This window comes from Procambarus clarkii, chromosome 28 (genome assembly GCF_040958095.1).
Source record: "Procambarus clarkii isolate CNS0578487 chromosome 28, FALCON_Pclarkii_2.0, whole genome shotgun sequence".
NCBI lineage: Eukaryota > Metazoa > Arthropoda > Malacostraca > Decapoda > Cambaridae > Procambarus > Procambarus clarkii.
Window position 1 is genome coordinate 11,772,697 of NC_091177.1, and position 13,178 is coordinate 11,785,874.

The window sequence follows — 13,178 nt, forward strand, 5'->3', positions numbered from 1 at the left end:
GGATATTAAATGAGAAAAGAAACAGAATAAAGAGGTAGCGGTCATGAGAAGAGAACTGGTAGATAATGAGTAAATTGGAGAAAACATAATTACGTGCTGAAGTTGGCAAGGAGGAATATATAGAGTGAATAGTGGCAGTCGCAAGTAGGAGAAGGCAGAGAGCAATGAGGGAGGGAACCTGGTGAGGAGGGAGGAAAGTCGACAAGGAGGAAGGGAGGGAAGTGAGCAAGATAAGATAAGGCAATTATTAGGAGAAAGCACTAAGCCATCACGGCTATGCAGCACTTGAAAGGGATACGAGGATAAGGATTTGGAATAGAGCAAAGGAATGAAATGGCACCAAATCATTGGGACGGTCGGGGATTGAACGCCGACCTGCAAGAATCGAAGCCCTCGCTCTGCCGTCCAGTCCAAGTGGTTAGGCGAGGAAGGGATAGGAAGGAATTTTCCTAGTGTGAGTTATTGTTACTGGTGGTGATTGGGGTGGTGGTGATTGGGGTGGTGGTGATTGGGGTGGTGGTGATGATAATGGTGGTAACGATGCTGATTATGGTAATGAAGCTGGTGATAGTGGAGGTGATGATGCTGGTGGTGCTTATGGCAGCTGTGATGATAGTGGTGACAGTGCTGGTGATGGTGGTTGTGATGGTGGAAGAAGTGATGAGGATGATGCCTGTGCTTATCATGGTAATTGCGATAATGATCGTGGCGTTACAATTTGACGATATTGGAAGAGAGATGATGGTGAGGGGATGGTGGTGGTGAGGATGATGGTGATGAAGGTAGTGGTGGCAATAATATTAATGATAATATTTGTAGAGATAATGACGATTAAATTTAAATTGGTGATGGTAATGGGGGATAAGAATATATGCAGTAGGCATATTAGCTCAAACGAGGCAGTTCCAATTTATACACAACCGCACCCACCCATAAATTGGCTTAACCTCCGCTTCACGTTCACCAGCGACTGTGAGGGGAGGGATCACATCTTTATATATATATGTATATATATATATATATATATATATATATATATATATATATATATATATATATATATATATATATATATATGTCGTACCTAGTAGCCAGAACGCACTTCTCGGCCTACTATTCAAGGACCGATTTGCCTAATAAGCCAAGTTTTCCTGAATTAATATATTTTCTCTAATTTTTTTCTTATGAAATGATAAAGCTACCCATTTCATTATGTATGAGGTCAATTTTTTTTATTGGAGTTAAAATTAACGTAGATATATGACCGAACCTAACCAACCCTACCTAACCTAACCTAACCTATCTTTATAGGTTAGGTTGGGTTAGGTAGCCGAAAAAGTTAGGTTAGGTTAGGTTAGGTAGGTTAGATAGTCGAAAAACAATTAATTCATGAAAACTTAGCTTATTAGGCAAATCGGGCCTTGCATAGTAGGCTGAGAAGTGAGTTCTGGCTACTAGGTACGACATATATATATATATATATATATATATATATATATATATATATATATATATATATATATATATATATATATATATATATATATATATATATATATATATATATATATATGTGTGTGTGTGTGTGTGTATATCACGAAAATAAACACGTGATTAAGAATGTGACAATGTCAGACCACGGAGGAAAATGAAACAGGAATATCCTTAAGTACTTTCGTATATTAAATACATCTTCAGAAGGAATGTTTCCTTCTGAAGATGTATTTAATATACGAAAGTACTTAAGGAAATTCCTGTTTCATTTTCCTCCGTGGTCTGACATTGTTATATATATATATATATATATATATATATATATATATATATATATATATATATATATATATATATATATATATATATATATATATATATATATATATATATATATATATATATATATATATATATATATATATATATATATATATATTCCCTCATAATAAATCAATTTGTGGATCCACCCCTCTATGACCTATACACGAGCTATATGTAGTTAAAAAAGAAATTTCATATATAATCAGTCTGATCTGAGATATATGTCCGAGAATTAATGTAATGACAGGAGTTTGGGGTTGAAGTCATCCCCCCAAGATGTCGCTGCCTCTCGCCACCCCAAAAGACGTCGGCCCAGGTGATCTAGTAATTACCCGACTTAGCTAATCCAGGCAAGTCTATATAAGAGCTGTTAGCCGGGCGGGAACCAAACTTACAAGTTACAGCCCCGCTCCTGTGCCAGGTAAGTCCACTACGGGCTCACCATAGCCCGTGCGACTTGGAACTTTTCTTCCAAGTAGCACGGTTGGAAGCTTGGAACTTTTGTTCCAAGTAGCGAATCTTAAACAACACACTTGGTAGGAACCGTCTGATGAGGCGCCTTCTCGCTGTAGAGCGGTGTCGGGAAAGGCTTGGTTGATATTCTTCTATAGTGAATTAGCTGTTTTAAATTTACTCCTGGAAGAACTTTGCAATTAAGACCAAGGGCGGGGGGGGGGGGGGAAGGTTGTGTAAACTGTTCCGAGGAAATTTGTGGTTATTGTAGTTTACTTCACATGTACGGTAAAGCGACAGCTTCCGTTTCTTGCAAGTCGGCGCTCGATCCCCCGATGTTCCAAGTGGTTGGGCACAGTTCTTTCATTATATCCTCTTATATCCCTTCCAAGTGTCATAGTCATACTAGCCTAGCGCTCTCCCATTATAATTTTCTTACCTAATGGTGTAGAAGTGTGATATGGTGTCACGGTAGTGCGGTGTAGTGAGACGCCACTGGTGACAATGGATGTTGCAGGCTTGAATAGTGACAGAGAAGTGATGAGTAGATGCCTATAGTGGCTCTTTATGGAAATATGAAAAAACCTGCACTGGTTAAGGCAAATATATGTACGTAAATATATCATATTACTTATGATATATGTGAGATGAAGGACATGATATTTAAGACTTAGGGCTGACGGTCCAATAGTTCATTATCTATGTTCAAGAGATCTGACAGAGCCACAGTGGTTTAAATAGGAGTCATTCTAGGATGATGGTGTGAATACTTTTGATAATTTTCAGCTGGATTCTGGTAGCATTAGGTCTGTAATATGTTTGACTATGACAAACCATTCTGTGTGTCCATTTGTAGTACAACTTCCTGGATTTTGGAGTATTCATACCTATGTATCTTTGTGTGTGGAGCAGGTTAAACAGTCAAGCAATTTTTCACGAATTTTCACAACCGTTATATTATGTTTGTTATAATTATATATTCAAATTGTTGTGGTAGTTGTGTTTGTGGTGTCGGAAGGGGTGGTGGTGGCGTTGATTGTGGTAATGTTGGTAGTGGTAATGTTTGTGGTAGTGGTTGTGTCAGAAGTGCTGCTGGTGGTGTTGGTAGTGGTAGTTGTGGTTTTGGTAGTGGCGGTGTTGGGAGTGACGGTATTGGGGGTAGTGGTAGTGACGGTAGTGGTAGTGGCGGTGTTGGTAGTGGCAGCAGTGCTGGAAGTGGTGGAGGTAGCGAGTGATCATTAGTGAGCCGAGCCGTGTAACGAGAGGTTGGTGGTGGAGTTATCTCTGCAAGATCACAGGGTGGGGAGGGGAGTGTCTTGGATTACCAAAGTGTTAATTCACTCTGCTTCCAAGATAATGGTGTGGGTCCCCAGGGGAATATGTCTGCATGTGACGGTCGAGCACACACACACACACACACACACACACACACACACACACACACACACACACACACACACACACACACACACACACACACACACACACACACACACACACACACACACACACACACACACACACACACACACACACACACAAACATTCAGGTCCTCACAGCGTTATGGGGTCATAGTCCTAAGGGCCCCGGGTTCGATTGTCAGCCGAGGCAAAAACAAATTGGCAGTTTCTTTCACTTGAAGCCCATGAAGTTTCTTTTACCTAGCAGTACCAGGGAGCTAGACAGCTGTTACGGGGTGCATTCTGGGGATGTGTATCTGTGTGTGTTTTAAAAAGACAAATATATAAAAGAAATAGGTTGGGGGACAGTTCATTGGACGGTTAGAAAGGCGGGGTCCAAGAGCTAATAGGTCGATCCTGCAGACACAAATAGTAAATACCATAATCCTTTAATAGCAACTTGATGGACACCAGACTCATTTCTACCTCTATAATCACACTAACTCTGCTTGTTTTAAGGGTTGACATAATAAGAAGCAGTCGGGGAGTGAGCGAGCACCGTCTGAATGCCTAAGCCAAGGAGCTAAACCTCGTCCTAGAAGCACATGTAGGTAAGTACACTTTCACCATCAAAAGCCTCCCTCATCGCACACTCAATTACACATGTAAACCAAGGTGCAATGGCTTATATCAGCGTGATCACTAAAGGAAGGAGCTGAAGCACTGAGTTGGCCACTTGCCAAGATAAATAACAGGTCCCTGGAAAGAAGAGAGTGAGTGTAGAGCCAGCGAGCCAGTAGTAGTTATGTGAAAGGCATGCAACCTGTGAACCAACAATGAGCATGCGAACATAACTTACCATTGTAAGCTCTCAATGTCGATGTACATTTGTCCTTTGAAAGTTTATGTTTATAACGCAAATGCTACAAATATTTAATTAGAAGAGAGGTGGCGATATATATACAAATGGAGACAAAAATAAACATTTAATTACAGGCTCATGTCTCTAATATGCATACCATACGAAGTTATATCGAGACAATGAGAAAAAGAATAGTGAATCATTTGTACAGAACGGCCATTGTAACGAAACTCAGCCATGGGTATAATGACGGTAAATTCCGCCTCAGAAAGAAGAAAGAATGCTACAACAGGAAGATTAAACAGGAAAGAAATCTCTGAGCAGATTGCACATGTTTTGAGACGAGGATCGAAATAAAGAGCCCACAGAAGAGACACATTTAAATTAGTGTAATACGCTGATGTGAAAGGGTAGATATTTAAATAGATTAGAAATCTATTAAGAATAGCTATTAATGTTTCACAATGAAAGAAGAATGATTAACATGATTATTTTAATTACCATTGAATAATGAAATTTCTAATAATTATGACTATTGCCTGCAATATCATAATTATTTTTAATAATTAAATGAACGCTCAAATTATAATAAGTATAATTGCCGTTACATTCAAAATATATAGTAAAGAAGTGATATATCTGTTATCCTATAGGAAACAGAGTTGGCTCCATAATTACAAATTATAGTTACAGATTTTGAAATCTCTGAGTTCGAGAAGGGTGCTGTTATCATATACAAAGGTGTATATGATAACAGACAAAGCTTGCAGCACATTATTGAGGTGCGTTTGGATGGCATTGTAAAGTAATCAGAATACTGAATTTCTTCAATTTATTTCGATATTTCTCATTTACGATAAGTAGCATTTTCATCAATGTTCGTCCAAGTTTTGGCTAATTTGCCAGATGAGACAAATTTAATGAAATTTCATTCGCGAAACATGTACGTATTTGTGCTGAAATGTTTACTATATTTCTATTAAGATATTTTTCTTTCTAATCGTAGGCTGAGAGTAAGACATCGGTTTCCATAGAGTAACTAAATCTCTAATTGCTCTCAAACTACATTATGAGGTATACAAGTCGTGTTGTACACAAGACGGATCGCCAACGGATATATAAATCTATCTAACTATACCCAACCTAACCCAATCTAACCCAACCGAGCATAACTGCTTGGTTATTGAACATTTAAGCAGTAAATTAAGTGCAGATTCCGGCTTATTAGGCTCCCACTAGACTATTTTGTCAGTTTTTGGTAAGCCTTCAGCCTGTGAAGACTTGCTGTTCAGAAAGCTTATGTGTCACACTTTATAATTTTCATTTGCACTTTCATTTGCAACATCGATAAAGTATTATAAATAAGTTTTAGAAGTATTAAGGCCAGATAAATTGTGGTAAGATAATAACGAGAAGAGCTATCATTATGTAAATATAGCCCTTGGACAGGGAGCAGGGCTATAAAGACAGGGACAGCGTTGTACTCAACCACTTGAACCATCGGGAATAGAACATCGACCCTGCATGAAGCTAGGACGTCGCTCTATCGACTACGCCAAGGGGTTGGGCAATAATGGTACAAAATGCAATCACTATCCACCATAGGTAATTTCACTTGGAAACCAAATTAAGATCTAGCTGTGATTTCCTGCATTCATTCATGATGAATGTATAACGTTATGTACAGATATGTATGACATGTATATTGTGTTACTGGATCATATCATACATTGTTAGAATATGTATAGTATACCTGCCATCTATACAGCTATGCTTCAGGCTTGCTTGCTACACTGTGTTACTATTGCAGAAGAAAAATATTACTACTCATTTTTAAAATCAACATTCACTGGAGGGCTTCAAGGACTGGTTGGATAAGTTAATGATTGGGAATGAGTTCGTATAAATTAAAGGGGCCTCCTAGAGTCATATATTCTTATGCTCTTCATAATGACGAGTGGTTTAGTGTGACGCAGAGTAGATTAATGAGAGTTAGCGTATTTTAGTGTGACGAAATAGAGATTAAAGTGATGGAGCGTGATTTAGTACGACTCATAATGGATTAATGTGTTGTGCTGTAGAGTAATGTGCTACACTCTAGATTAATGTACTGCACTGTAAGTTAATGTGCAGCTCTGTAGATTAATCTGCTGCACTGTAGATTAATCTGCTTCACTGTAGATTAATCTGCTGCACTGTAGATTATTCTGCTGCACTGTAGATTAGTGTTATGCAGCGTGGACTAATTTCACGAAACTTACATGTATATAAAGCAGCGTGGATAAAACGAATTATAAGTGTGAATTAACGTAACACAGCAGGGTTAAATTGAACGCAAATTATCCGAACACGAGAAATATATTGTTTAGCGTTCCACGTTTGTGCCAAACGAAAAGGTCACTGCCAAGCCCGGCGTGAGCTTCTTTTGTCATGGGAAAATAATATATCAGTAGTAATTACCTAAGCATACTACGTTTTTAGCGTTCTGGCCATAGTAATCCTGAAGCCACACATGTGTGGCAAATTCTTGCAACAAGGATATCTTATATCCACTCGTTATCGACGGAAAGGAATTTCTCAGTGACGGATAGGAATGTATGTAACCTTTTTTGACCTGTCGATGCTGTGAGTTTTGGGAGTATAAGGTAATAGATACCCAGCTATCACCGTGTATAAGGCAGCAGATTCCTCTCCACGCCAAGGGACATGGAGACCCAGGCTGACCGGGTTCGAATCCTTCAGGGGCCATGAGTTTTCAAGATGCACATATGGATATATTTAAACTTACACATATGTTTGTGTAAGAACGCACATGTTCATCCACGCAAGCACTCGACATCAGAACTGCCTTCAGGAACCTGTGTAAGGAATCATTCAGAACTTTGTATACAACATATGTAAGGTGGTACACGAACAAGGGGACACAGGTGGAAACTGAGTACCCAAATGAGCCACAGGGACGTTAGAAAGAACTTTTTCAGTTTCAGAGTAGTTAACAGATGGAATGCATAAGGCAGTTATGTGGTGGAGGCCGACTCCATACACAGTTTCAAATGTAGATATGATAGAGCCCAGTAGGCTCAGGAATCTGTACACCAGTTGATTGACAGTTGAGAGGCGGGACCAAAGAGCCAGAGATCAACCCCCGCAAGCACAACTAGGTGAGTACAACTAGGTGAGTCCGAATGCATGCATACATATATACATGAACAGCCCAGCCGCAAACACCCCCCTCCCTCTTCTTTCTTAAGCTAGATAAGACATTTACCCTTCCCTCTTAACAAAGACACAAACAGATTAATTGTCTTGATCACCTCTTGTTCCCGTCGCCCGACCATTGTCTCGGGATTAATGGTTGCGATTTTATTGGCCTTGCATAACAAGGAGGCCAATATAACTCTCACCTCCCTTTGAGTCCTCCCTTTGTTGCTCATCTTTGTTGCGGAGGGACGGTTCCGTCTCCCCCTTCCCCCATTCCCCATTCCCTCATCCCCCCCCCCCCCCACCGCCACCTTTCAAAAATCCCCACCTCCAATCCAATCTCCCTCCCCTTCATACCCTTCTACCTCCTCCTCTTCTGATTGTAAACAGTTTGTTTATTAAAGAAAATGGTATATATATATATATATATATATATATATATATATATATATATATATATATATATATATATATATATATATATATATATATATATATATATATATATATATATATATACATAGTTCTGACATATATTTAAATAAATTATTTTTTTTGCTGTTTTTAATACTGTAAGAATCAATTATATTTTCGCTAATATGCATGCAACATTATTTTTCTGAGAATTTCTCCAGTCAATTGGATGACTTAAATCTCTTAAATGAATAAACAGTATATTATAACCATGTCATCTCCTATCCTATATTTATGTTGCTTTATTCTCTAATATTAGTGCTTTCCAGTATGTCCCACATTGAATTTATGACTAGCTTCAAAATATATTGTGTACATGTCAATTAGTTATAATTTTATGTATTGTGCTTTTCTTACTTATGAATTCTCCACTATTTCAAGTATCAAATGTATGTACTCTTACATCAATATAAAATGATTATTGTTAATTTTGTTATTATTATTATTATTATTAATTTTATTGCATTGAAACGGTAAATCTGAAACATTCTTTATTAGGTAATTTTCCTAATTTTACCATTTGGGAAAGCTTTCTCAAATGTTTTTGGTTATTTTAATCTAATGATCATGCAGTATTTGACACTAATTAAATCACTGGGATGCTCTAGACAATTCAGAACTTTTCTCCTAAAAACTGAAAACAATACTATACTTCACTCCATCATGGTTGGATGAGTAGAAATGTACGTATGATCCAAAATTAATTAGTTTTTTGTATATTTGTCGAATAATTATATACAAATTTATAAACTTAAACATAAAAAAATAGAGAATTATATTGCTATATTTCTGTTGTGAAGTTAATAAGAGAGGGCAATATTATCTAATTCTTCAAAGATGATTTTAATTTTCAGGTCAAAGACAGAAAACATTGTAAGCATATTTATATCATTTGGTAATAAGGGGAAGAATTCTACCCAGAAGTTAGTTTAATTGAATTCCATGTGTAAATTACTTAAGCCTGTAGAGAGAGACAGAGAGAGTATAGACCATTACATTACCATTTTACCTTAATATTGCACATTAATAAAATAAAAATAGTCGATAGTGCTAAATTTTCACAGCTCAAATGTGCTATGTACCGGAAGTCGTAAATCATAGTTTATTAGTTCATAAGTTGAAACTCATAGAAAATCATCAATATAGTCTTAAGTAAATAAGGAAGTATCATAAGATCTTACAATGTTAAAATCACAAAAGTGTTTTTTCATTGCGTATTGGGTCTTCGTTGACCAGACCACACACTAGAAGGTGAAGGGACGACGACGTTACGGTCCGTCCTGGACCATTCTCAAGTCGATTGTGAGAATCGACTTGAGAATGGTCCAGGACGGACCGAAACGTCGTCGTCACTTCACCTTCTAGTGTGTGGTCTGGTCAACTTACTTCAGCCACGTTATTGTGACTCATCGTCTGCATCGGGTCTTCATTATATATAAATTCCATAGTTTCCATCAACTGAGTATAAAATTTTAATCAACCTCTGAAAAATTTACATGAAAAGAACGTACGGAACTAATCACAGGCCTGACAGGATTATTAGATGAAGATAGATAGCAATCTGTCACTTGCATTTTTGCTACAAGCAGACAGCGAGTCACAATAAACTTAGTTGAAAATTAACTCCTATGCTTTACTTCTCATCACCTGGCCATTCCACCACACATTCTTCCTTTGCCTCTCTTCGCACGACTTGTTAATGGCGAAGTGACGACCGAAACGTCGTCACCGAAACGTCGTCACTTCCTATGTGTCCGGAGCTACAAGTTGGGTGTCTACATTGCATAATCACTCATGTAATCAAGAAGCCTTAAAACCCTGCCCTAAAATACGTATTATTGTTAATCAAAGTTCCTCATCTTCACATGTTTCATCCTAACAGTTTTCAAGATAAATTACAATATAATCTTTTTATAGAATGCAATGATCATTTTCACTTATGTGCTTATACGAGACTAATAATTATTGGTCATACAAACATATAAGGTCTGTCAGATATGATCAATAAAGCTCAGGATAATACATAAAGAAAACACAATCCAAATCTATTGGAGGATTACATATTAGCTTGCCCCCAAAACTGTGACTGTTATTGAAAAGTAATAACAATATACATTTAAAATGCAGTATCCCACATTTTATTTTTATCCCTGGAGAGTGGGTACTAATCAAAAGAAAGCTTATCCTAGTCTGATTAGTAATGAAATATTAAGTTAATATTTTGGGGGATTTTTTTTTAAATAGTGGGTCTCGTGATTTACCATTTATATTTAGGCAAGAAGATGGACATTTCATAACATGGTAATAAATCCTTCTAAATTTTTGTCTGCTTCCCTAAATTTTGCGATGCCCAAGTCAAAGTCAAAGTCAAAGTTGATCAAAACGAAGAGCAAAGCTGTTGCCATGGAAATGAACGCCAACAAAAATGCTAACGAAAAAGAAGGAGCTCTATTTTGCCAGGAGGATAATGATATACAATTTGTTGAGAGAAGATTGCTGTATACGTATGAGAATAGATTATAGCTGCAGTTATACAACCTCATCTTCACCTTACTTGTTTCTAAGTAAAAATGAATTATGCCGCAAAATTTTAATGCTATTTTAAGACTGTTTTTTTTATAATGTAGTGTAAGTTGAGTAGAAGGTGAGACAGGTAGGGGGATGAGACAGATAGACGGTAAGATAGGTAGAGGATGAGACAGGTGAGTGACGTAGATTGTGAGACAGGTAGATAATGAGGCAGATAGAGAATAAACCAAGTAGACAATGAGAAAGGTGAGACGCGTAGAAGAATAGACAGTAGAGGGTGAGGCTTCAAGACATTGAGACAGATAGAGGGTGAGGCTTCAAGACATTGAGACAGGTAGAGGGTGAGACAGATAGAGGATGAGACAGGCAGAAGGTATGACAAGTAGACGTCACGATTAACCCCCATCATGGAGCAACTAACTGAGAACATCTCGCCGTAGTTTAAGACCGATTAAAAGTAACATACTATACTCCCGTTAAATATTATTCCACCAGAGTATAACTACGTATCGAATTTACCTACGAGCATTCGCTGCTCGGATCCTCCTCCGAGCACTGCTTGGGACCCCAAGTCCTCCGAGCACTAGCTGGTGATCGGGTTCACACAATATGAATATCCTGGTAACCATCAATGTCTTATGAATAGGAATTTACGATTTCTTATTATTATTAATTTGATCTTCTTATGGTATCGGTCAAAAGGAGTATTTTATGTTTGTGATTATATAGTAGTTGTGTCACGGCGGACTGTAGGTGCTGTGGGGGGGAGGGGGGAGGGGGGAGGGGGGAGGGGGGGAGGGGGGAGAGAGAGTGAGAGAGAGAGAGAGAGAGAGAGAGAGAGAGAGAGAGAGAGAGAGAGAGAGAGAGAGAGAGAGAGAGAGAGAGAGAGAGAGAGAGAGATAGAGAGAGAGAGAGAGAGAGAGAGAGAGAGAGAGAGAGAGAGAGAGAGAGAGAGAGAGAGAGAGAGAGAGAGAGAGAGAGAGAGAGAGAGAGAGAGAGAGAGAGAGATTAAATTGAATTTTCTCACTCAGCTAGTTTGGCGTCAGTAACTTTTTCTATTATACTATATTTGGTTAATTTTTATGTTGAGTTCCGTAGTTTTGGTATCGAGTTTTACAAATTATTCTTAGTACATTATTGCGAAACTGTAAGTTTTTCTAGAACTGTCAATGCAAGGCAATCCTAAAAAAAAAAAAAATAAAGAAATCAGTTAAATCCTTTTTTAAGTACTTCAAAATAAAGCATTCAGTATTTTATAATCCATGCAATATGAGTCGAATTCTAGAATCAAATTATTACATGTCTTAACGCACTGATGTGGGCACGTGAGGCTCCAGCAACTTCACCCTGACACAACGAACCTAAATCCACAGACCAAGATAAATATCTTAATGCAACCGGCGAGTTTTCTGGCCATTATGAACGTTGTGTTAATAATTCTCAGCCTTGCGCCTTGCTTGACGTGGGAACATGTCCTCCATAAAGCCAGTTGGGTCAGGAAATTTATCATTAGTCATGATTATTCTAATAGCACTTCGGGGGCCCCCCTTCTGTGAATAGGATCCTAGACTCACCGCACCTGAGGCCAGCATGGAAGTCATTTCAACTTCAACTTTTTGGCATCTAATCATATTTTGTTGTTGTTGTTGCTTTTGCACTGTCGCTCAACACGTGATGTAAGTGGATGTCTAATACACGGTCGCCCTACACAGGGTGTGAGAGGAGGAGAGTGATGCCCAATAAATTTACCCTCCTTTATTAGATGCCTACCTTATCCTACCTTACCTCGTCTGCCACCACCACAAGACATGACAGTTATGAGTTACAAAGAGTCATGACACCTGCAAGCTACCACGAGACATGAACACCTCCAAACTACATGAGACATGACATCCACGAAGTATATTATAAGACCTAGACAACCTCAGCATATAAAGTAGACAAGGACACACTGAACGACATCTAGAACATAAAATATCAAATGCATGCTAAATGCAACTAAATTAGAGTTGATAATATTGACCAAAAATCGCAAAAATTTCTAACCTATGTATGAGAAACACGATCCCATGAACCATCATATTCCCCCTTAAAGGTAAACCAATCTAGACATTAGACTCCAAGGTAATGTGGACTACAATATCATTAGCAGAACCATCACATCACACTCTCCACGAGTCCTTAAGAGCTCAACAAACAGATGCTGATCGCAAATACAAAAATTATGAAAACTCTATATAATCCCTAAATTGATGGGATTACCTGTCTTATTTAAACTAATGAGATAACAAGGGAATATAATCAGCCATCACGCTTCAAGTTTTATCTTCACTTCATTAATATTTCACATTCATATACATTAACATTCTTGTGAATGCTAGGACCACTATTCTTTCGAGTCAGAATTCTACAGAACAGGCGTTATATTTCCACCAGGGAA

At 37.9% G+C, this 13,178-nt stretch overlaps 1 protein-coding gene across 1 annotated transcript; it reads left to right on the plus strand.

Annotated features, from left to right (window-relative positions):
- Positions 1 to 540: 540 nt before the first annotated feature.
- Positions 541 to 3,506, plus strand: LOC138369420 (uncharacterized). Its single transcript, XM_069332658.1, has 3 exons — positions 541 to 687; positions 3,058 to 3,077; positions 3,269 to 3,506. The coding sequence occupies exons 1-3, from the start codon at positions 541 to 543 to the stop codon at positions 3,504 to 3,506; spliced, it is 405 nt and encodes a 134-aa protein (XP_069188759.1).
- Positions 3,507 to 13,178: the final 9,672 nt, after the last annotated feature.

Bases quoted from the DNA above. Each gene is read 5' to 3' on its own strand.
- LOC138369420 (XM_069332658.1), top strand. From the start codon at position 541: ATGCTGATTATGGTAATGAAGCTGGTGATAGTGGAGGTGATGATGCTG. The intron at 688-3,057 runs GTAATTGCGATA...GATAATTTTCAG, and splicing joins TGATGCCTGTGCTTATCATG to CTGGATTCTGGTAGCATTAG. The intron at 3,078-3,268 runs GTCTGTAATATG...TTGTTGTGGTAG, and splicing joins CTGGATTCTGGTAGCATTAG to TTGTGTTTGTGGTGTCGGAA.